The sequence below is a fragment of the Schistocerca gregaria genome, chromosome 5 (assembly GCF_023897955.1).
Source record: "Schistocerca gregaria isolate iqSchGreg1 chromosome 5, iqSchGreg1.2, whole genome shotgun sequence".
NCBI classification, from domain to species: Eukaryota; Metazoa; Arthropoda; class Insecta; order Orthoptera; family Acrididae; genus Schistocerca; species Schistocerca gregaria.
The window spans coordinates 151,153,830-151,178,779 of NC_064924.1; the positions used below are offsets into that span (position 1 = coordinate 151,153,830).

Genomic DNA, 24,950 nt, shown 5'->3' on the forward strand with positions numbered 1-24,950 from the left:
AGGAGAAATCAGAGTCGCTAGTAGAGAATACAAGTCCAAACCACTGCCAACCAGTCGATACCGACGCGTTGCAAGTTTCCAGCCAGGGAGGCCACAGTACGGTTCGGTCGTCGTGAATACAGCTGCCGGGTAGTAACACAGTCATCGGCGAAAATGGAACTGGTAAAACGGGCTGAGCGAGCTCGCTTAAATCCGCAGGTCCGGCCAATCAGAGTGTTGGTAGATGGCGCCTTTATACGGTTACTCACGCTGGTGGCAAGGGCAGCGCCGCCATGGTAACCCGTATCGATAGAGGTGTGTACGCTGTCGCTAACCCAGCGACGACGCGTTCACTTGCGCCCGTTGTTTACATCGTGTGCGGCACCCGCGGTACTCGGTAAAGTTTTAATCTGCCAGGAAGTTTCATATCAGCGCACACTCCGCTGCAGACTGAAAATCTCATTCTAGGTAACAGGAACCTTACACATTCCTGATATTAAACTGTTTCACATGTCAGAAAAAAATTCGCCGTTAGTTTGTTCAATAAGGTCGTCCAATGTTTTCCCTTTTTCCTGAATAATTTATGAATCGTGAGTTGTCCCCTGTTAGAAGTATGCGATCCAACTGTAACAGCATGAAGCTGGTGTGCCAAGGTCTTCAGTAAACTGCGCAGTATAAATTTGCGTCCAGATAAGGCCGAGAGGAAGTTCGCTAACGCCATATCAGATTTCCGCAACTTTCCAGGCAGGCAGGAGAATCGGGGGCTCTTCCAAACAACTTTAACGCCAAAATTTTTAGACTAGGAACTGGTCGTAACATATTTTATATCTGGCGCTATCACAGTTTTTTTCTATTTCCGTGTGATTTCCCTCGGTGGTCACGCAACATACTCTTCATTGTGTCCCTAATTGCTCAAATGGCCTAAATCTTCGGAAAATTTTGAGACATCAAAGTCTGCTCCCCATGTGCCCTATTTCAGTGCCTGATGTAGAGGTCAATGTGCTTTTGAGAATAACCTTATACTCTATGATAGTAATCATTCAGTTTTAAGGGCGAAATACTCCCCATCCACAATGGACTGGTTAGTCAGAACGGTTACATTGGATGTTTGATCGTAAAGGGTGACCCAAAAGTCCGTTAACACTTGAAAGTGCACTAATTCACCTCTCTAGGTAATAATTGACACAATTGCTCGAAATGACGTGTGGTTTTATTGAAACCGAAAACGAGTGCAAAAACTAACCATCAGATGACGCTGGACAGGAACACGTCAGAGAAGCCGCATAAGAATAGCATATAAAGTGAGCAGTATTGGGAAAGGGAGTCAGATCATCTCCCTAGCTCGGCTGATAAACAGCCTCTGGAAGGTACAAATTTTACGCAGCTTGGCACCCCTCCCCATTTTGCTACATCTGTGGAAGATCTCTTGCACACATCGTTTGGTGAGGATCACGTGCTGAGCACCGCTTACGTCATCTTTGTCCTTCCATGTCCCCAGATGTCAATCCGTCTGATTACTTGTTGTCCGACCTTATTAGGGATGCTAAATGATAACATCCGATGACAAATTCTCACCACACCTACTGCTATTCTGTAGATTGCTGTTCACAACGTTGTCCCTCGACTCCACATATTGTTGATGAACGACGGGCGAAATGAGCATTTATATATAAAATATCGTATTCCCTGAAAATCAGTTTTTGTGCTAATTATTTTGAGATTTGATTCAATTAGGATCTTGGCACACCACGATCACACAACAGCTATTGCAAACAACGAAACTTCAGCATTGGTCGTACAAATTTGAAACCGTTTTTTGTTATTGGATGTCGATTTAAATCACAGTTCTCATCTTCCGTGCAACACTACGTCTAATGGAGTCACACAATGAAGCAGACAATAAATGTTGAAACATAGGTTATATCGTGAAGAACGTGCCTACTAGAAGGTAAGATTCAACTCTGATTCTGTGAGTCAACTGAACTTACGTTTGCACTGAAGATGATCCCTCTGTAATTGAAATCGATATGGAAGAATAAAAAACGATTTCGAATTTACAAGACCAGTTATAGTGCTTCCATTGTCTGCAATGTTAGTTATTGCTTTTGTATCATATGAAGTCCAATCTACTGGTCATTTTATGCATTTTGTCTTACATTCAGTGAAAACCCACGACATTTCAAGAATGTGTGTATTTTTTTTCCTTTCTATCTACATTATTCCTGAAGTATAAAATTTTCAAATGTTATCGGATTGTTAGATTACCCTGTACATTAAGTTACTATGTGAACTCACAAGACAGTGATTCCGATACAGATCTTCCTTTTGTCAAGTTTGCGCACAGTTCAAAGGTCGACACGATTACAAGGCATCTCTGTACAAGGTGGTGCGTGGAATGAAAATTTCGTTGCTGTTTGATATGACTAAGGTGAAAAGAGACAAGGACGGAGGTCGGTATGTGAGTTCGCGAGAACAGTGAGGTATGGAAACAGGTTCAATAGGCAAGCGCGAAAGCACTAGAAAGGCAGGAGGAAGGCGTGAAATGAACGGGGAGTTTACCGTAGTATAGGACAGTGAATGATGTTATCCAGACCTTATGCACCAAACAGTAAGGCAAAGAAATTTCTCACGATGTAACAAGGACCTATCACCGCGATAGAGACCACATATATAGTCAGCTGTAGGCTACTGTTACCGACAATAGTACACATGGTTCAGAGGATCTCCGGAGAGGATCCCCGGGGCAGTCATTTCTGGTTATCCTCTCACAGAGTGATGTTGAAACAACTTGTCCCTGTGAAGCATACTGAGTGCAAGACTACTTTATTACTCAGTCTATAGCGAATTACAGTAATGGCAAATGCATTCATTAATCAGTAATATGCGCTAAATTAAAGTAGAAAAGGAGTTTACCTATTTGGGAAGCAAAATAACTAATGACCGTCGAAGTAGACACTATATAAAATGTAGACTGACAATGGGAAGGAAAGCGTTTCTGAAAGTATTTGTATGGATTGTAGCCATGTATGGAATTGAAACATGGACGATAAATAGTTTGGACAAGAAGAGAATACAAGCTTTCGAAATGTGGTGCTACAGAAGAATGCTGAAGATTAGATGGGTAGATCACATAACTAATGAGGAAGTATTGAACAGGATTGGGGAGAAGAGAAGTTTGTGGCACAACTTGACCAGAAGAAGGGATCGGTTGGTAGGACATGTTCTGAGGCATCAAGGGATCACCAATTTAGTATTGGAGGGCAGAGATGAATACACCAAGCAGATTCAGAAGGATGTTGGTTGCAGTAGGTACTGGGAGATGAAGAAGCGTGCACAGGATAGAGCAGCATGGACATCTGCGTCAAACCAGTCCCCGGACTGAAGACCACCAGAACAACTACAACAACATGCTCTAAATATGAACAATTGACAGTCATTTGTGTAATGCCTTGAATTGAAATGTATTGAATATGGCTAATATTATATTGGTGTCTGGTCTTTTGGCCATGTCTGAAATGACAAATACCATGGGTACACAGCATTACTGGTAGAAGCACAGACATTTTTATTGGTGACTGAGGACAATGTGCTGAACAACATTATATTAGTATTTACTTCATTTTCAGAGTAGTAATAATAGTTAGTGGGGTAGTATGCTTTTAGGTTGATAAATACGTCCAAGTACACGTGAAAAGAGCGAACCATTAATACATATATCCCCTTTGCACTAGGTCAGGTGTTGAACTATGGATGAATGAGTGAAAAGCTTTTAAGCTATACTGACAGGCGTAGTCCACTTAGTGGTGCAGACCCCATATACAGGGTGAGTCACCTAACATTGCCGCTGGACATATTTCGTAAACCACATCAAATACTGACGAATCGATTCCACAGACCGAACGTGAGGAGAGGGGCTAGTGTAATTGGTTAATACAAACCATAAAAAAGGCACGGAAGTACGTTTTTTAACACAAACCTACGTTTTTTTAAATGGAACCCCGTTAGTTTTGTTAGTACATCTGAACATATAAACAAATACGTAATCAGTGCCGTTTGTTGCATTTTAAAATGTTAATTACATCTGGAGATATTGTAAAGTGAAGTTGACGCATGAGTACCACTCCTCCGCTGTTCGGTCGTGTGTATCGGAAAGCACCGAATTACGTAGGGATCCAAAGAGAACGGTGATGGAACTTAGGTACAGAAGAGAGTGGAACAGCACATTACGTCCACATGCTAACACCTTTTTATTGGTCTTTTTCACTGACGCACACGTACATTACAATGATGGGTGAGGTACACGTACACACGTGGTTTCCGATTTCAATTACGGAGTGGAATAGAGTGTGTCCCGACATGTCAGGCCAACAGATGTTGAATGTGGTGGCCATCATTTGCTGCACACAATTGCAATCTCTGGCGTAATGAATGTCGTACACGCCGCAGTGCATCTGGTGTAATGTCGCCGCAGGGTGCCACTATACGTTGTTTCATATCCTCTGGGGTTGTAGGCACATCATGGTACACATTCTCCTTTAACGTACCCCACAAAAAGAAGTCCAGAGGTGTAAGATCAGGAGAACGGGCTGGCCAATTTATGCGTCCTCCACGTCCTATGAAACGCCCGTCGAACATCCTGTCAAGTGTCAGCCTAGTATTAATTGTGGAATGTGCAGGTGCACCATCATGTTGATACCTCATACATTGACGCGTTTTCAGTGGGACATTTTCAAGCAACGTTGGCAGATCATTCTGGAGAAACGCGATGTATGTAGCAGCTGTTTGGGCCCCTGCAATGAAGTGAGGACCAATGAGGGTGTCGCCAATGATCCCGCACCATACTTTTACAGTCCACGGTCGCTGTCGCTTTACATGCCTGAGCCAGCGAGGATTGTCCACCGACCAGTAATGCATGTTCCGTAGATTCAATGCCCCGTGGTTAGTGAAATCCGCTTCATCGGTAAACATGTAGAACTGCAACGCATTCTCTGTTTATGCCCATTGACAGAATTGCACTCGATGATTAAAGTCATCACCATGTAATTGCTGATGTAGCGACACATGAAACGGGTGAAAATGGTGACGATGCAGTATGCGCATGACACTACTTTGACTCAGTTAACCGGGTCTCGTAGTGTCCCGTGTACTCATGTGTGGGTTCATGGCAACAGCAGCTAACACACCAACTGCACTCGCTTCTCCTGTGACGGGCCTGTTACGGACCCGTTTGCGTGCTACGACCATACCTGTTGCATACAGTTGGCGGTAGATGTTTTGAAATGTGCGGCACGTTGGATTCTTACCGTCCGCGTACCGTTCTGCATACACCCTGCATTTCGTCGACACTCGCCATTGATGAGTATCATCTCTGCCTTTTCAGAGTCCGAATACACCATGGTCACAGTTCCTACAACACTACACTATCACAAACGTCTGGTAACATGGTGTACTGCAGTTGGTCTGCGTGCGGAGTCGAACGCAGAATAACAAAAGCAGCAAGCGTTACATGCGGACACTGCGACAGCTAGGCCAAACCACAACAGTGCACTACAGCTACAGTCGTAAACACGGTCGTTATTGTAAACATGTCCCTGTAGATGCTGCTCGCCGACCGTGGCCCGTGTTTGTTACAACACGCAACTGAACGTCGGAGGTTTCAAGCGTCAACTTTAGGTTACAATATCTCCGGATGTAATTAACGTTTTACAATGTTACAAAATGCACTGATTACGTATTTGTTTATATGTTCAGATGTGCTACCAAAACTAACGTGGTTCCATTTAAAAAAACCTAGGTTTGTGTTAAAAATATACTTCCGTGCAATTTTGTATGGTTTGTATTAAACAATTACACTAGCCCCTCTCGTCACGTTCGGTCTGTGGAATCGGTTCGTCACTATTTGATGTGGTTTACGAAATATATCCAGCAGGACCGTTAGGTGACTCACTCTGTATATCAGAGAGGGCATTCGGCATCGATTGACTAAAACTGGGCAAAAGAATTCAGTAGAAGACGGATGGGCATCTTTGAAAGATGATAAAACTGCAAGAAATGGAGCAGGTGACAGGTAATACAAACGTCCACAAAATGAGACTGATAGGAAGTGCGAAATAGGTAAGCAGGAATGGATAGAGGGCAATTATAATGATTTAGATATATGTATCGCAAGGGGAAAAATAGATAGCGCTTACAGGAAATCTGGAGAAGCTTCTGGAGAAAAGAGAAGTAGCTGTATGAATATCAGTGGTTCAGATGGAAAAGTCGTCCTCAGCAAATAAGGGAAAGCAGAAGGGAGATTCACTTGAAGGCAATATTATATAAACGGAAGAGGACGTAGATTTCCGTGAGACAGGAGATACGAAACGGCGAGAGTAATATGACAGAGTACTGAAACACCTAAGTAGAAACAAGGCCCGGAATAGAAGACATTCCGTCAGAACTACTAATACCTTTGGGAGAGCCAGCCGTGACAAAACTCTTTCATCTTTTGAGCAATAAGCGTGACTACTGACAGGTGTCATAATTACAGAACATAATTTAGTTAATTCATGGTTACATGAATTAATTACAGAAAAAGGGAAAACTGGTAGAGAGCGGCCTTGGGAAAGATCATTTTGGATTCCGGAGAAATGTAAGAACACGTGAGGCAATTCTGATCTGTTATCTTGGAGCATAGGTTACGGCAAGGCAAGTATAAGTTTATAGCATTTGTAGACTTAGAGACAGCTTTTGACAATGTCAACTGGAATACTCTGAGATTCTGAAGGTAGCAGGTGTAAAATACAGGGAGGGAAAAGCTATTTACAACATGTACAGAAACCAGACGGCAGTTTAAAAGTCGAGGGGTACGAAAGAGAAACAGGGGTCGTGAAACGAGTGAGAGAAGGTTATATCCCATCCCCGATCTTATTCAGTCTGTACAATGAGTAAGGAATAAAGAAAACGAAAGGAAAATTTGGACAAGGTATTAAACGTGAGGGAGAATAAATAATAACATTGAGGTTTAATGCTATCAGAGACAGCAAAGGACGTCTAAGTGCAGCTGAAGGGAACGTACAGCGTCTTGAAAGGCGTTTATAAAATGAACAATGACAAAAACAAAACAAGGATAATGGAGTGCAGTGTTATTAAATCAGGTAATGCTGAAAGGTTAGATCAGGAAACGAGGCTCTTGAAGTAGTAGATGACTTTTCCTATCGACGATGGCAGAAGTAGAGAGGATATAACATGAAGACTGACAATGGAGGGAAAGAGTTCCTATAGCACAGAAATTTGTTAACATCGAATTTTGATTACAGTGTCAGGTCTCTCCTGAAAGTATTTTCAAGGAGTGTAGCCATCTGTGGAAGTTCGAAATGGACGATAGACGGTTTAGACAAGAAGAGAATACAAGTTGTGCTAAAGTAGAATGCTGAGGACTAGATGGGTAAATCGCTTAACTGACAAGAAGGTATTGAATACAATTTAGAATTGGGGATAAAAGAAATTTGTGGCACAGTCTGACTAGAAGAAGGGATTCGTTAATAACACGAATTCTTAGACATAAAGGAATCACCAATTTAGTATTGGAGGGATGTGTGTTGGGTAAACCTTGTAGAGGGAGACCAAGAGATGAAGACAATAAGTAGGTTCAGAAGGACTTAAGTTGCAGTAATTATTCGGATATGAAGCAGCTTGGCAGGGATATGCGAGTAAGAGGTTCATTGAGAGATGACGTTAGGTCAGTAGTGTGTAACAGGCTGGGAATTTCGATCGGAGGGGAAGCGTGCTCCGGTGGTCAAACCTATTAAGGCTACGAGAAAATCCAGGTACGAATCCTGGTTGGGCACAAATGTTGACCTATTACCGTTAATTCATTTCGAAGGCGCGTCGAGTGACGTTAATTACACATTTGAATAATCTGTTATTGTCATTTGCTTGTGTAATGTAGACTCACCGCATTCTATATTATTGCAAAAGTGAAGCTTACAATATAATAGCTGATCATCGTCAGAAACAACAGTGGAAACATACCTACATAAACTTAAAGATCTGCTTAGGCGGTGAAGTGAATAATTGTTTGAAATTTATTCGTAGCAACAATGAGAGAAGGAGATGACTTCTGAGTCATCTGTTCAGTGAGGCCAGTGAAATTTCACGTGCAAAGACGTACCCGTGTTGTCATCCAAGCTGAGCTCGTCTTGATGCCCAGCGAGGTTAGAGCGGCTGTAGCTATCGGAGGTGGAAAATCAGCATATTGATCTTCCAGGCGCTGTACATTAGAAAAGTCTCCATCAGATATAATGTATTCTTTCTACAGTACTCCACACTTACGATGAGCTAACTTTGGTTGTTTGCTCTTCTTCGTGGTGTTGCATTTTAGTGACCACCCGTGTATATACTTTGCTGACCAATACACAGTACATCACCGAGGTTACTTAATACCAATATTAGAGGCTTTTGTATCATTTTCTGTTCACCGTGGTTCCACTAACCTTACTGTGGCTACATCTTGCGAGATAAGCTACCTTGACAGCTGAACTGTTCGCGTAGTGTAGCCTTCCTCGAATACACATTCTCGAAATTTACTCAATAGACTGTCACGAGAACGAAGTATCCCAAGTATTTCAGCTTCATTCCCTTAACGAGTCTCTTACTTTTCATGTGGGTGTAAGTCGTTCGCTGTTTTTTGCTTACCTGCAAGGGCACCAAACAAGAGAACAGAAGAATACCCTAGACTATCCATGCAAGAAGACTTATTCCGTAGAAGCTGTAGTCACATAGAATCAACTCTATCATGATTCAATCTTACTGCATGCAGTGTGCTTGGGAAAACTTCATTGTCTATGCAGATAAACAAACGCTCTCCATAGCGAGCTAAGCAATAATGCTCTGCAGAGCTGCTACGAAGTACAAAGCCGATACTTTTGAACAACGTGGGAATGAGGTATATCAAAGTAGGAACCTTGTAGTTCAATGAAAATGTGATGTGCTACTTACGCTAAGAGCGTGGGAAGTCATAATCGCTGTGAGCTAACGAAAACAGTCCAAATGTCGCTGGTATGAAAGTCCTGAGTAACAGCAAAACTGTGTATGGAAGAAATGAATGGAGCCAAACGATAAAAGTGATCATAATGCAGAGAATTAACTTTGCAGTGATGATGGTCGTTCTTGGACAGCCAGTAGTTCAGTCCATTCCACACGTGATTCCCTCTTGAAGCAGTGGCAGTGGCCTCGTAAACAAGTGTCGGTGCCAGTCGATGCAGCAATACTCTCTATGTTGTATACATGCAGACGGAAGCGGGGAATGAAAATTTGTATCAAGGCCGGTAATTCGAGCAAAGATCTCCTGCTCACTAGGCAGATGTACTAATCACCACTGCGCCATCCTGGCACGATGGCTTTCCACAACTGATACAAATGGTGAGCCACTGGGGTGTTTAGGTGGAATACAAAGTGGGCTGATAGATGAATGTAAATTAAGTTTCAGGACGGAGATGTGCTGGGGTAGTCCATGCAGTTGTGCAAAACCACTGTGCCATGTTCGCACAGTGTTTAGCACATCTACCTAATGAGCCGGAGACCTAGGTTCGAATACTGGCCTTGGTATAAATTTTCGTTCATCGCTCCAGTCTGCTCACATACATCACAGAACTTTGGGACTTGAAAAGGTTTCTGGAACCTTATAGTTTCATTTGATTACATTCTATCTGTTTTGACCAGCCTTTTCATTGCCGAGTAACTATTACTGAACATCTGAAACACGATGAAACCAATATGAAGATATTGAAAGTAGAATATTGTGATTGATCAGACTCCTCTCGATTAATAACCGTACTTTTCGATTCCTCTTCTTGTATTTTCATCAGGAGTTTCTGATGCTCCCAAGAGGTTGAAAATGTCGAACACCAGTGCCGATTTCACGCATATAGACGTTTACCAAGCTCTTTCTCCTAAGGAGGGGAGTTATCGGACAAAACTTTCACTCTAAATGGTAGCCCTTCGTTACTGTTTAAATACCAATTACAGGCTATAGGAGCAGACAAATGTTTCCAAAACAGGTCATAAACAAAAGCACAACTATTATTGTGCTACTGAAGTATTTTCGTGAGAACACTTGAGTCCTTGCAAGCGGAAGCCTGATAATTACTTCCATTACGGCTGGAAGCCATGATCCCAGAAGCCTGTAGCAGTGATCTACGGTTTTATTGAGCTTCCTTCTGTGCGTAGCACAGATATGTTGTTGTATGGATATCCTGCGCTATACTATAGAAGATTTCAAATATTTTTTCATAGTTTCGATAATGATGTTTAATATGTCATTTGCTTCCTCTCCCTGATTCATAAGTAACTTCAGTAACTTCGGCAAGTAAGGGAAAGAATCAAGGGAGTCAGTACGAGGTTGAAGGAAGTCTTTTACTTAAAACTAACTAAAAATCTGTTTTCCACAACCGTTTCTCAAAGTATAAACTAGGTATTCCACCTATTCCGCTACCGTGTAACCGTAGAATAAAACTGCTAAACGGGAAGCAGATTTCTCGTTGATTCTTGCGAATATAATAAATCATGTTAGGAAGGTCCTACACAGATACCTGAACACAATACAACGCCACCTTTGGCATCCAAAAGACAGTGAAACTTCTTGGGGATTAGAGTACATTACAAATTAATTTAAAACACCACAGCTTCTGGCCTATTGTTCATTGCCTCGAACTAAGGAGAAATTTATCGAGCTTTTTGATTTTTCCTATTTGCAGGCAAAAAGCCTTGATAACATTAAAAATTGTCATGTAATACACGGACAATCACCTTACAAATGTAATATATTTTTCCAGAAGCTTAATAGCACCTCAGTAATACAGAACGCTTTGAAAAATGCAAGCCCCACTAGAAACTTAGCGTTTGTATCTATGTGATCGAAACACTCACCTCAGTCGATTCTTTATTATACTTTTCCTAGAGCAGTGCACCCTGCATGTATCCCTCTGTACGCAATGAGGAAGGAGTCGGACGTCGGACACACAGCATATACTCATTAGTCAGTAATACAGAACATGACCATTTTCCAGTTCATTCCGGGGTTGGTACAGCAATCAGTACTTATACATCACTTGTGTGCAGCCAGAATACCCACTACATCTCCTGCATGTTTATGATGTAAAGTTTATTGAAGGCTTGATCCTGTTTGGTTTGCAATGGACTGCGCCACATGACGTAATTAGGACACTCTCTTTGAAAGGGGCATTTACCTGCTAGGATATTTTATGCGCGGTATCCCATGTACCGATCGCTACCAAATATCAGACAATTCGAAGATCCCTGAATGAAGGTGAAACGAGTCATTGGAGAATAATAAAAAAAATTAGATACTGCAACCAAGATTGCTTGTTTCTTCACACTCATGACATATCCTAGTTGAACCACTGAAACTTCTGTATTAATATATGGTACTAGAGCTTTCTCATCAGTACCTCTCCTATGACTGTTACGTTTCCGCACTTCCCACCACACTATGTTTTCCACAATGCGCTCACTACAAACCTATTATCCATATCAACTCCGATCCTTGCACTGCTCTTAAAGATACAGTACCTGTAAATAACTTCTTTAAACATGTAGGCTGCGTGGACAGTTTCTTCTTTCTAGAATACTGTAAGACGACAGACCTTCACAACACCTCAATGAAAGGTGTAAGGGAGGCATGGAACACCTGGTTAGATTAAGGGTAAAATTCCTTTTCAAACATCTTTAACGTCTGCCTTTTCATCACTCTGTTGTGATCGTCTTTGGGTTTAAACTGCTGTCACTCTATGGCTGAACACACACACTTTTGGGCGATGTATGTTCACCAAGGGAACCCTGAAGATGATCTCCGCAGAGCGCCCGATACGTGGAGCAGTGAAGAAGTCTGAAGAGGAAAATGACGAGACCTAAGGACTCAGATTTTTTGATCAAGAATAACATTCGGGAAAAGCCTGCCGACTAATATACATTCTTAGATATTATATAGTGGGTTAGACAAAAATATGTCAGTGTTTTAAATATAAGTCAGAAAGCATGATGTTCAAATCACTTAGGTGAAGACCCCCTCCCCCTTCCTCTGAAACTTCCTTCGCAGACTTTTATGAGGATTTGTCGAGAATCGGATGGGACAGACATTTACTGTATTGACGTCTAGGAATCCATACTTCTCCGCAGCTCTTGGTCGTGCGCTAACGTTCTCGCTTTCCACGCCCGGGTTCCCGGCTTCGATTCCCGACGTTGTCAGGGATTTTCTGTGCCTCGTGATGACTGGGTGTTGTGTGCTGTCCTTAGGTTAGTTGGGTTTAAGTAGTTCTAAGTTCTACGGGACTGATGACCATAGATGTTATGTCCCATAGTGCACAAAGCCATTTGAACCAATCCATACATAAATTATCCACTCTCCATCCTTTTTAGAAAACCCTTCGTGACATCCATCTCTGTACACTAGACACCCATAAAATTGTTCCTACACACGTAACCAATTTCGTAGTTCCACACATCGGTTCTCTCAAGTTTTCGATTTCCTTATGTAATTCCTCACCACAGAATCGACAATCACTTATCAAAATCACCTTCATTCCTCTCTAGCCTCATATACTCGTACTATCACCTCAGCATTGTAACGTAAATCTTGTTAACTATATTTCTAGGGCTACATTTTAATTCTGACAAACGAATCTACGCCGACATTTGTAAAAACGGCTATGGCATATTAGTCCTTACTAATGTAAAATTGCCACCTTCTGTAGAAGACAAATTTAATTTTGTTGAAACCTACGTAAAGAATTCTTTATCCATTGCAACTGGTCGGCTGTTTATAATTTTATTACGTGGAACCGTTGCTGTTGTGCAGCTGTGTTTAAAATACTTAACTATATTGCTTAACACAGTAATCGTAAAAGACTAAATTTTTCGTAAGTATTTAATTAAAGTCTTTATTTTTTGCTCGTTAAGTGTAGAGCTCTGATGCTGCTAGCTATGGAACTATCTAGTGCTGCAAACCAACACAAACACAAAACACAAAACAACATCCGAATAAAGGCAGGGGCATGTGCTCAAAACATGATCCTTCCCATGCAATCAAATTGTTTTTCATGGGGTCGTTGCTTATTTGCTGGTCACTGTCCTCTGTGTGAAATCACCTGAATCTTCACAGGGTAGTGTTGGCGCATACTGGCTGCAGTCCTTTCGCTGTACTTGCCTAGTCCTACACCATGTTCACGTTGCCTTGGCAGATGTTGTTGTGGTTGTCAGGAGAGCCAACACAGCGTTATTAAAGGAGGCCGAAATGCACGTGTTTTAGCTCACGCAGGCAGGAGTGAGGTCTGGAACATGACAAGGGAATTAGAATTGAGAAAAACGGACGTAGCTGGTGGAATACTTAACTTTAATCCATTAATGACGAACGTCGCTCTTGACGGTACATGATTTACAATATCAATAGAATCTGATCATGGCGCCTTGCTAGGTCGTAGCAAGTAACGTAGCTGAAGGCTATGCTAACTATCGTCTCGGCAAATGAGAGCGTAATTTGTCAGTGAACCATCGCTAGCAAAGTCGGCTGTACAACTGGGGCGAGTGCTAGGAAGTCTCTCTAGACCTGTCGTGTGGCGGCGCTCGGTCTCCAATCACTGATAGTGGCGACACGCGGGTCCGACGTATACTACCGGACCGCGGCCGATTCAAAGGCTACCACCTAACAAGTGTCGTGTCTGGCGGTGACATCACACATGTACTCATAACCCACCTTCAATAACACTGAGTTTAGTCTTCATGAGATTTTGGTAGCTTTGATACATTCAACACTGACAGCCTTCCTGCTGTAAGTCACGTGGGGTGAGTCTTGAAACTGGCGCTGGTGATGAGCCATTCCCTGTACTCACCTGACTCTGAACAGTTGACTTGGCACATTTACTACCTTCAGTACTCCTCTGGCACTCGTGTGACTCGTGATGAGGTTGGTGCCGAACAGTCCTACATTTTACGACTCTCACAGTCCTCCCTTGATAATTGCCTGACACCCTAATGCGGCCATTGTTGACTCATGGACTGTCTGTGGTAGACTCTTCACGATGCTGATGTCGTCTTAAGTTGTGATACTGCACAAAGCGCACTCTCTGCCCTTACCTGACTCGTTGTGTGGCCAGTGTCGACGCATATACCCTCGTGCGGCTAGTGTTGACGCATGTATGAGCAGTAGCCCTCTCCCTGCACTTACCTGACTCTTCATGAGGTTGACTTCGACTTGGCGTTGGTAGGGACTGCGGATCTCCCATTGCACTCACCTGACTCTTCATGAGGTTGACTTCGACTTGGCTTTGGTAGAGACTGCGGATCTTCCATTGCACTTACCTGACTCTTCATGAGGTTGACTTCGACTTGGCGTTGGTAGAGACTGCGGATCTCCCATTGCACTTACCTGACTCTTCATGAGGTTGACTTCGACTTGGCGTTGGTAGAGACTGCGGATCTCCCATTGCACTTACCTGACTCTTCATGAGGTTGACTTCGACTTGGCGTTGGTAGAGACTGCGGATCTCCCATTGCACTTACCTGACTCTTCATGAGGTTGACTTCGACTTGGCGTTGGTAGGGACTGCGGATCTCCCATTGCACTCGCCTGACTCTCCATGAGGTTGACTTCGACTTGGCGTTGGTAGAGACTGCGGATCTCCCATTGCACTTATCTGACTCTTCATGAGGTTGACTTCGACTTGGCGTTGGTAGAGACTGCGGATCTCCCATTGCACTCACCTGACTCTTCATGATGTTGACTTCGACTTGGCATTGGTAGAGACTGCGGATCTCCCATTGCACTCACCTGACTCTTCATGGGGTCAGTGTTGACTTGACACATGTACTGGCCGCGATCTTCCTCTTGCACGTTGCGCAGGTGCAGGTTCCACGTTGAGTGGTCGTCGTGCGAGACAGATACACGCGGATTGTGCGTGATCACGTGGTCGTGTATCGCCTGGATGGCTTTCGTGTCTGCCTTCACCCAGCCCACCTGCAAAAACACGCAGAAATTGTAGGCGAGGTTTGTTCCACAACAAATAATTTTCTTTAGGTGGCGGGATGATCACGTTAATAAAACTTTTAAACGCCAATATTAAATGGACCATATCGTACGTTCCCATTCGTCAGCTAATGTAACGAGTGTTGCATGGTGAACAACAGGTGACATGTCTCCTTAGGAGAGTACAATTCTGTTTAGCAAATCATTCCATTTTGGTGAAATCCTTTACGAGGCGTATGGAAAATCACTACTGCGTAACGCAATGTAGTTTCGGTGAAGCAATAAATACTCTATGTAGTGTCACAAAATTAGTTCAGACAGTCTCCGACAGAAGTCCCACGGTACTGGTAGCTGCCTTGTATTTCGACATAGTAACGAAATTGAACACGTCGGATTTTCTAGTCGTGAGCTAACTGCTAAAAGAGATCCGTTGATGAAGCGGAAGGTTTCCTCTGCATTCAATTTACGTGCAAGATCTCTGCTTTTTTCGAATGTGTTTCCTGAACTTTAAATGAGTACCTCGACTTGCTTTCGTTTTTCTGTTTTTGGCTCGGTATGGTGCCTTGTTAATGAGATTGCCGCTGGCTAAAAATGACGGTAGAGTGAATGGGCATTATTATTACTCGTATAGATTCTTAAGGTGCTGATTATTGTATGACAATGCGGTGTAGAACTCGTACCGGCGAACGAGGAGTGCAGTTTCCTTGAGGATGGGGTACAATTCAGCAAAAAAGTACGGAAGCGCAGCAGTGTTCATGGAACGTAATATATGTTAACTCAGTCCGAATTATCGATATTAGTCGGCAGCGATTACAGAGACCTGTTGCGTAGAGGTATTGTCAGACATTCAGCAAAAAGGAAAGAAGAAATTTTTTCGGTGCCTGATGCCCCATAGCGTCCAAATATATGTCACATGTCGGTAATTGTGTTTTATTTCCCTCAGCTGGTTCAAAAGTCTTTAATGTTGCACTACATTAAAAACTGTGAAACATCTAACAGAAGTACATCACGCCTTTTGAGGATGGTAAGAAAAACGACTTAACGTCCCATTGGCTAAGTGCCTTAATCTATATTTACATCTATATTTCTGCTCTGAAAACCACTCTGAAGTGCACGGAAGAGAGTACTCAGTATTAGGGATTCATTTCGTTCCAGTCGTGTACTGAGGACGGGAAAAATATTTAACCACCTCTGTAATTAGTCTAAGTTATTCTTTATTAAAGCAATACGCGTTAGGTTGTAGTATCTACCTATATTAATCACTTAAATCTTCTTCTTTGAGCGATGCATTAACTCCTAATCAACTCTGTTTTCTGCGTGTAATCGAAGATGTTACACATATCCGGTTTATAAAAAAGAAATGGTTGAAATCTGCGGCCTCCATTACGCCACAAAGGTATGTCGACGATGTTCTATGCCCGTTTTTATTCCCATTAATGGCAAGCCATCCTGGGCTTACACTGCAGCAAGATATTGCCCCGCCCGCCCACGGCGAAAGTTTCTACTGCTTGTCTTCTCGCTTGTCTACCTTGGCCGAAATTAAGGGCAGTGCCCTCCAACCAGCTCGGTATTTTGACGATGTAATGAGACAGTTGGACAGAACTTGGTACAGTATCCCACAAGAGATTATCCAGAAACTCTGCCAATCAGCACAAGACAAATAACTGATTGTATAAGGGCCAGAGGTGGTCCAGCTCGTTATTAAGTTGCTTAGTTTGTGAAGCTCTTCTTCTTGAACGATTTTTCCAATTTTTATGAAATTCCAATCATTTGTTGTCCGCACCTAAACGTCATGTCTGCCGATTTCCGTCCCATTTGGATAAAACCTTCCTTATGCCTCTTTCTTTTGTCTTAGAGTATACGTTTGACCAGATGAGTCCACTGATGCTTGATCTTTTACTCGATGGCACTGGTATCTTCAAGCTGGGTAACTGTCGGTGTAACAAGCCACGATGGTTCATCGAGTGGTTTGAGGAACATGATAGTGAACTCACGTTGGTCTTGGATAAAAAAAAAAACGTGTCTAATACTCGTATGCACCCGACGGAACAGGTCTGGAATGGTACCGACCCACCTCGGCTATCACCAGTCACCGGCCAGCAGTTTATGGAAACTGCGTGACCTGTGCATGGAAATTTGGTGTCACTTCCCTCTGGAAATCTATCAGTGCCTTTCCGAATTGATGGCACGTTAAAGCACAACTTTTTAGTGTTGCAAAATTTAAAAACACACGCTATTACCCTGGAGGTGACAATGTTTTGCATCATCAGTGTACAGTTTGACCGAGAAAACTTATTGGACAACACATTAGCCACTTAACGTAACAATACTGTCATGCGCCAACTACACGATACTTTATATATGCTGTGATCCGTTGTAGCACAAAGCGAACGGTATTTGTTTTTACATTCCTCAACAACTAACGATGGTGACTGCGCTATGTAATTGATGTGACTGGCTATTTGAGTGGTTCCACGAGATCTCAAAGTTTTTTTTATGTTGTACAAGTGCCAAAACTTTACACCACCTGAAGGACACTCGCATTAGCTTCCATTCATTGGCCTTTTGCCATATTTCACATCCTATTAAAATCGACATTGCAGAGATTATTCTTCTCCTTTGGTACAGTAACAGTTCGAGGATCTGAATCAGAGGCTCAGACGGATCGGCGACCGTGTAGTCTTCAGGTACCTCAACCTGCGCCGTAGGGAGGTGGGATTTCGGATTGCACTAAATAGGTCAGAAATCATTATACACTGGAGGTGGTTACGCAGGTAGCGGGGCTGTGTGGCGTGCACTGAGAGGTTTTTTAAGATAGAAGGTCTCGGGGAAACACAAAGACGGTTCAGTCTCAAAGGTGTAGGTCGAACACAGGAAGAACGTAAATCTAGGAACCATTGATATAACAGTTGTAAATTGTTGTAGCTGTTTTGGGGAAGTGCCAGAACTTCAAGCGTCAAAAGAAAGCTCAAATCGTTATAGGAATTAAAAGCTGGCTAAAGTCGGTGATACGTTCAGCCGAAATTTTTGTGAAGGATCAAATAGTGTTCAGAAGCGATTGTCTAATTATAGTTGAAGGTAGCGTGTTTGTTGCTGTTATAACTAGTTTATTTTGAAGCGACATTTAAATAGATAGTGCTTGTGAGTTAGTATGGATAGAGGTCGCTCTTGGCAGCAGGAATAAAATAATAACTGGACCCTTTTACTGACTTCCCAACGCAGATGATACAATTGCTAAAAGATTCAAAGAAACCTTGAGTCAGTTTTCAGACACGTGCCCGACTGATACAATCATAGTAGTTGGTGACTTCAATTTAGCCTCGATATGTTGACGAAAGTACATGTTTAAATCTGGAGGTGTGCATAAAACAACATCCGAAATTACGTTAAATGCATTTTCTGAAAATTATTTCGAGTAGCTGGTTGATGAGCGCATTCGAGTAGTAAACGGTTGCGAAAACAAATGTGTCCTCTTAGCAACAAACAAACCTGAGATAACAACGAGCATTAAAAAAGTTAGAGAGATTCGGAAGACTGAATACTGTAACTCCCAAATCAACCAAAAATAAACGAAAAATAAACCTCTTTTAAAGAAGCAGGAAGAAATTCGCTTGATGCCTTTCTGAGATACAATCTCCACTCCTTCCTAATCAACAATGTAGATTTAGACTAGATGTAGCCTGAATTCAAAGAAATAGTATGGCAGCAACTGAGCAATTTATACTAAATAAATTAACAAACAACGGAACTAACATCCCCCCCCCTTACGGTAAACAAAACACGTTAGAACACAATTGCAGAAATAACAAATAAGGCATGCCAAATGAAAACAATCAAAATCCGTAAGATTGGAGACCTTTTACAGAAACTCTAAACCTAGCGCGGACTTCAATACGAGATCCTTAGAATAGATTCCACAACAAAACTTTGTGTCGAAACCTGGCCGAAAATCCAAAGAGATTCCGGTTGTATGCAAAATCTGCTAGCTTCAAGACACAATCAATGCCTGCTCTGCTCGATAGCAATGACGTACTATAAATGATAGTGCTGCTAAAGCAGATTTACTAAACACAGACTTCCAAAATTCCTTCCCCAGAGAAGTAAATGTTCCAGGATTTTAATAAAGAGTAGCTGCAACATGATTAACTTAAAAGTAGATATCCTCGAAATAGTGAAGCAACTTCAATCACTTAATAAAACTAAGTCTTCCGGTGCAAACTGTATACCAGTTAGGTTCCATTCAGCGTATTGTGATGCAGTACCTCCATACATAACAATCGTATACAACCGCTCGCTCGAGGAAAGATGCGTCCCCAAGGATTGGAAAGTTGCACAGGTCAGTCCAATATTTAAGAAAAACAGTACGAGTAATCTACTAAATTATAAACCTGTATAATTAACGTCGGTAGGCAGCAGAGTTTTGGGACATGTATTGTGTTCGAACATAATGAATTACTTCGAAGAGGACGGTCTATTGACATACAGTGGGCAAGGATTTGGAAAACAACGTTCTTGTGAAACAGTACTCGGTCTTTACTCACACAGAATGTTGAGCTTTCTCGACCAGGAATTTCAAATTGATTTCGTATTTCTGCTTTTCCGGAAGGCTTTTGACACAGTACCTCACAAGCGGCAAATAATCGAATAGCATTCTTGTGGAATATCGTCTAAGTCTTCGACTGGATTCGTCACTTCCTAACAGAAACGTCAAGCGAACGTGCAATGTCCTGTTGGAACAGCAAGTTCCCTTGCCGGTCTAGGAATGGTAGAACGATGGGTTCGATGACGGTTTGGATGTACCGTGCACTATTCAGTGTCCCCTCGACGATCACCAGAGGTGTACGGCCAGCGTAGGAGATCGCTCCCCACACCATGATGCCAGGTGTGCCTCGGTCGTATGCAGTCCTGATTGTGGCGCTCACCTGCACGGCGCCAAACACGCATACGACCATCATTGGCACCAAGGCAGAAGCGACTCTCATCACTGAAGACGACACGTCTCCATTCGTCCCTCCATTCAAGCCTGTCGCGACACCACTGGAGGCGGGCTGCACGATGTTGCGGCGTGAGCGGAAGACGGCCTAACGGTGTGCGGGACCGTAGCCCAGCTTCATGGAGACGGTTGCGAATGGTCCTCGCCGATACCCCAGGAGCAACAGTGTCCCTAATTTGCTGGGAAGTGGCGGTTCGGTCCCCTACGGCACTGCGTAGGATCCTACGGTCTTGGCGTGCATCCGTGCGTCGCTGCGGTCCGGTCCCAGGTCGACGGGCACGTGCACCTTCCGCCGACCACTGGCGACAATATCGATGTACTGTGGAGACCTCACGCCCCACGTGTTGAGCAATTCGGCGGTACGTCCACCTGTCCTCCCGCATGCCCACTATACGCCCTCACTCAAAGTCCGTTAACTGCACATACGGTTCACGTCCACGCTGTCGCGGCATGCTACCAGTGTTAAAGACTGCGATGGAGCTCCGTATGCCACGGCAAAGTGGCTGACACTGACGGAGGCGGTGCACAAATGCTGCGCAGCTAGCGCCATTCGACGGCCAACACCGCGGTTCCTGGTGTGTCCGCTGTGCCGTGCGTGTGATCATTGCCTGTACAGCCCTCTCGCAGTGTCGGGAGCAAGTATGGTGGGTCTGACACACCGGTGTCAATGTGTTCTTTTTTCCATTTCCAGGAGTGTATGTTTTGGATGCTACCTGGCGAATGTGCCGATGCGGGCGCTACATAGGGAAGGTCGTAACACTAACCGCGATTATGTCTATGAATTTGCTACGCAAGCAGTTGAATATCCACGTTTGATTTGTACACTGATTTGCAATCATGCAGCCTCAGAAATTTCTATGAGTGGTGACCGAACAACATTTAACAGCTTTGCAGCTGAGCGACGAAATCTTCAAGATCATCACTGTGGCTTTAACTATTTTCAGCCTTCATTTACAATTTCAAAGACGAGCAATACTGAATACACTTCGTCATCGAAGTTAACCCAAACTCAAGCTAAATAAAAATGGAGATTACGTACAACCAAAAACTAATAACCAGAAACTTAAAATCAAGATAAATTCAGACTCTTTATATGGTATCGCCGATTCTAATATATATGGCTGAATAATCTACAGGAATATTGTTCCTTACCAGATTATTAAGACCAGTTACTACGTCTAATCCTTTATACCATTTGTCACTAAACACCTGTGAGGCTTACGTTGTAAGCTGCATAGTATGTTTGACTAAGGCAATGAATATTATTTGAAGCTTCGTTACAGAATCAAACTGCATGAGGGATCGGGGTTCGAGCCCCGAATATTTGCTAGTATGTTAATTTATACGCCGACCTGGCATGAATCACGACGCGCCCTCGCAGCATCATATTCGCCAAACTGTGAGAGTGGATCGTGAGTTGTGCCTGGAGAACATAGTTGGCAGAGTAAATGCCCTAAAGAGAAAGGTTCCGCATTAGAATCCCGATCCAGTATACAATTCTGGTCAGGCATGAAATTTCAGATCAGTACACAATCTGCAGCAAAGTGAAAATTCAAGTAATAAGAAAAGTTTGCTAAGACCCGTGCTTAGTATTCAAACACTATCTGGGGCAAAACAATTAAAAGGTCGATCTTTTAAACCTCGTAACTGACTCACATTGGGTTGAAGATGTTTGAAATCTGCCTCAAAGGTGTTTTACAACCTTCCTCTGTAAAGGTACCAAAGCGTGGGCGCTGCGATGTCCCTCGGTATCTGCGGCACTTCAAACAGCACAGAGCACAGAAATTAACGGGAGGCAGCAGGATTTACCACAATTGTGACAGTGCCACTGTCTACGTGTCACACGATGCAATGTTCGTTACACCCAACCAGCACCCACATTTCGCACATATCACTGTTGACGCCTCTGTGATGGAGGTCAGAACCGCGACGCCAGACAAGCAGAGTCAGTGGTTGTCAAGAAAGGACGCCCTGTTGCTCATCACACTGTGAATTCTCGATTTCGACAGCGAAATGTATGGGCATTAACGCACAAAGGGAAGGGGTAGTTTCTGTATCGCCGTGTATGCCACCTCCTGAGGCCTTTCCTTGTCCACTCTGAACGTCGGCGTGTCTGGAATGTTTTCCTCGGCCACACATAATACATCCAAATGATTTGAACATTGGGCGTCGCCGTCCATACCTCCATCGCAGAGGCGTCAAGAGAATACTTGAGATGTGGCTAACGGTGATGGCGGGAGAGGAGGGCTGCTAGGGGGGGCTGTAATGACCTTCACTTCGTCTCATATGTTCACTGTGATGTTGCACAGAATTGTGGTGAGATTTGGTGCCAATGTGGACATCACTATCCATCATTCAGCTCTCGTAAATATCTGAGCTCTGATCTGTCTTTACCATGTGTACACCTTGCAGTCAGAAGCGTCGAGTCCGAAGTTGACGATGTCATAGGCCGACGCTCTTTGACAACATTATAGAAGTTTGTAAGTACCCTTGAGCCAAATTTCGAACATTTGGGTCGCACACGCACGCACACACACACACACACACATACCCACATACACACTCACACACACACCCTCACACACACACACACACACACACACACACACACACACACACACACACACACACACGCACGCACACGCGCACACACACACACACACACACACACACACACACACACACACACACACACACACATACAAAGGGTGAACATTAATAAAACCGACCAAATGCAGGGACGGATTTCTGGTTGGAAGCAGAGGATAAAAGGTCCTAAGATCCTATGAACATGTGTTCAGAAATACATGGTGTGCTTGCAACGACAATAAATCGTCCCTGAACTCGGTAAAGGTCTACATAGCATCCACGTCACTACGTCACTACAGATGTTCAAAGCGGCCTCTATGGGCTGTAACGCACACGCTCTGGTAAAAGATGCTTCCTCGGCAAAGAGGATGGTGACAGAAATCCAATAATTGTGATGGTCTGGTGCAAAAACCATCGACAAAGTACTTTCTGTAGAGCGAAATGCACTGCTGATGGTACTTGCGCTTGTTGCGTGTTGCAGGAATACTAGCGGTTATCACGCAGGATACTCGTAATCGTACTGTGGCTTACACCATGTTGGCAGGCTAGTTCCTAGAGCTTTTACTTCGCTTCGTATCAGTATCCTGTACAAACCGGTCCTTCAAATATAGTATACGCACAGTCCGCCACTTCTCTGCGCGTTCGTCTGACTGAAAGCACTCGCGATCACACAAACGCACAAAAAGGGCTTGGAATGTTGTGTGATGTTGGTGTCTGTAACGGTACTCGCTTTGGTATAGCCATGCTGTCTCTCGACCGTTTTCTACTTCTTGGCCGTACAAGAATACCATCTCGGCATGTTCGCGACATGAATACCAGACCATTCTATTGCCTACAGCAGGCTACGTCAATTTCACAGTTTGCAACACACAGGAAACACAAACCACATGGTTAGAGGAACTACACTCGTCAGCCCTATCTACCAAAGCAACGATACATTTTCGGACACATGTTCATAGGACGTTTTCGCTCTATTTCCAGTCAGGAATCCGCCCCTGCAATTTGTGAGTTTCTTTAATGTTCAGACACAAAATGACGGAAAAAATCGCAACAAAAAATAATTAATTTGGGGTAATCAAGTTTTCGGGATATATTTGTTTGTGTGATATACACTCCTGGAAATTGAAATAAGAACACCGTGAATTCATTGTCCCAGGAAGGGGAAACCTTATTGACACATTCCTGGGGTCAGATACATCACATGATCACACTGACAGAACCACAGGCACATAGACTCAGGCAAGAGAGCATGCACAATGTCGGCACTAGTACAGTGTATATCCACCTTTCGAAGCAATGCAGGCTGCAATTCCCCCATGGAGACGATCGTAGAGATGCTGGATGTAGTCCTGTGGAACGGCTTGCCATGCCATTTCCACCTGGCGCCTCAGTTGGATCAGCGTTCGTGCTGGACGTGCAGACCGCGTGAGACGACGCTTCATCCAGTCCCAAACATGCTCAATGGGGGACTGATCCGGAGATCTTGCTGGCCAGGGTAGTTGACTTACACCTTCTAGGGCACGTTGGGTGGCACGGGATACATGCGGACGTGCATTGTATTGTTGGAACAGCAAGTTCCCTTGCCGGTCTAGGAATGGTAGATCGATGGGTTCGATGACGGTTTGGATGTACCGTTCACTATTCAGTGTCTCCTCGACGATCACCAGAGGTGTACGGCCAGTGTAGGAGATCGCTCCCCACACCATGATGCCGGGTGTTGGCCCTGCGTGCCTCGGTCGTATGCAGTCCTGATTGTGGCGCTCACCTGCACGGCGCCAAACACGCATACGACCATCATTGGCACCAAGGCAGAAGCGACTCTCATCGCTGAAGACGACACGTCTCCATTCGTCCCTCCATTCACGCCTGTCGCGACACCACTGGAGGCGGGCTGCACGATGTTGGGGCGTGAGCGGAAGACGGACTAACGGTGTTCGGGACCATAGCCCAGCTTCATGGAGACGGTTGCGAATGGTCCTCGCCGATACCCCAGGAGCAACAGTGTCCCTAATTTGCTGGGAAGTGGCGGTTCGGTCCCCTACGGCACTGCGTAGGATCCTACGGTCTAGGCGAGCATCCGTGCGTCGCTGCGGTCCGGTGCCAGGTCGACGGGCACGTGCACCTTCCGCCGACCACTGGCGACAACATCGATGTACTGTGGAGACCTCACGCCCCACGTGTTGAGCAATTCGGCGGTACGTCCACCCGGCCTCCCACATGCCCACTATACGCCCTCGCTCAAAGTCCGTCAACTGCACATACGGTTCACGTCCACGCTGTCGCGGCATGCTACCAGTGTTAAAGACTGCGATGGAGCTCCCTATGCCACGGCAAACTGGCTGACACTGACGGCGGCGGTGCATAAATGCT

The 24,950-nt window shown here is 44.0% G+C and overlaps 1 protein-coding gene across 1 annotated transcript in view; it reads right to left on the reverse strand.

Moving 5' to 3' along the window:
• Positions 1 to 24,950, reverse strand: part of LOC126272458 (lachesin-like) — a 940,748-nt gene that overhangs the window by 171,039 nt on the left and 744,759 nt on the right. The window contains exon 4 of the mRNA XM_049975336.1: positions 14,804 to 14,989. Within this exon, the coding sequence (XP_049831293.1) occupies positions 14,804 to 14,989 (186 nt within the window). The remainder of the gene's footprint in view (positions 1 to 14,803; positions 14,990 to 24,950) is intronic.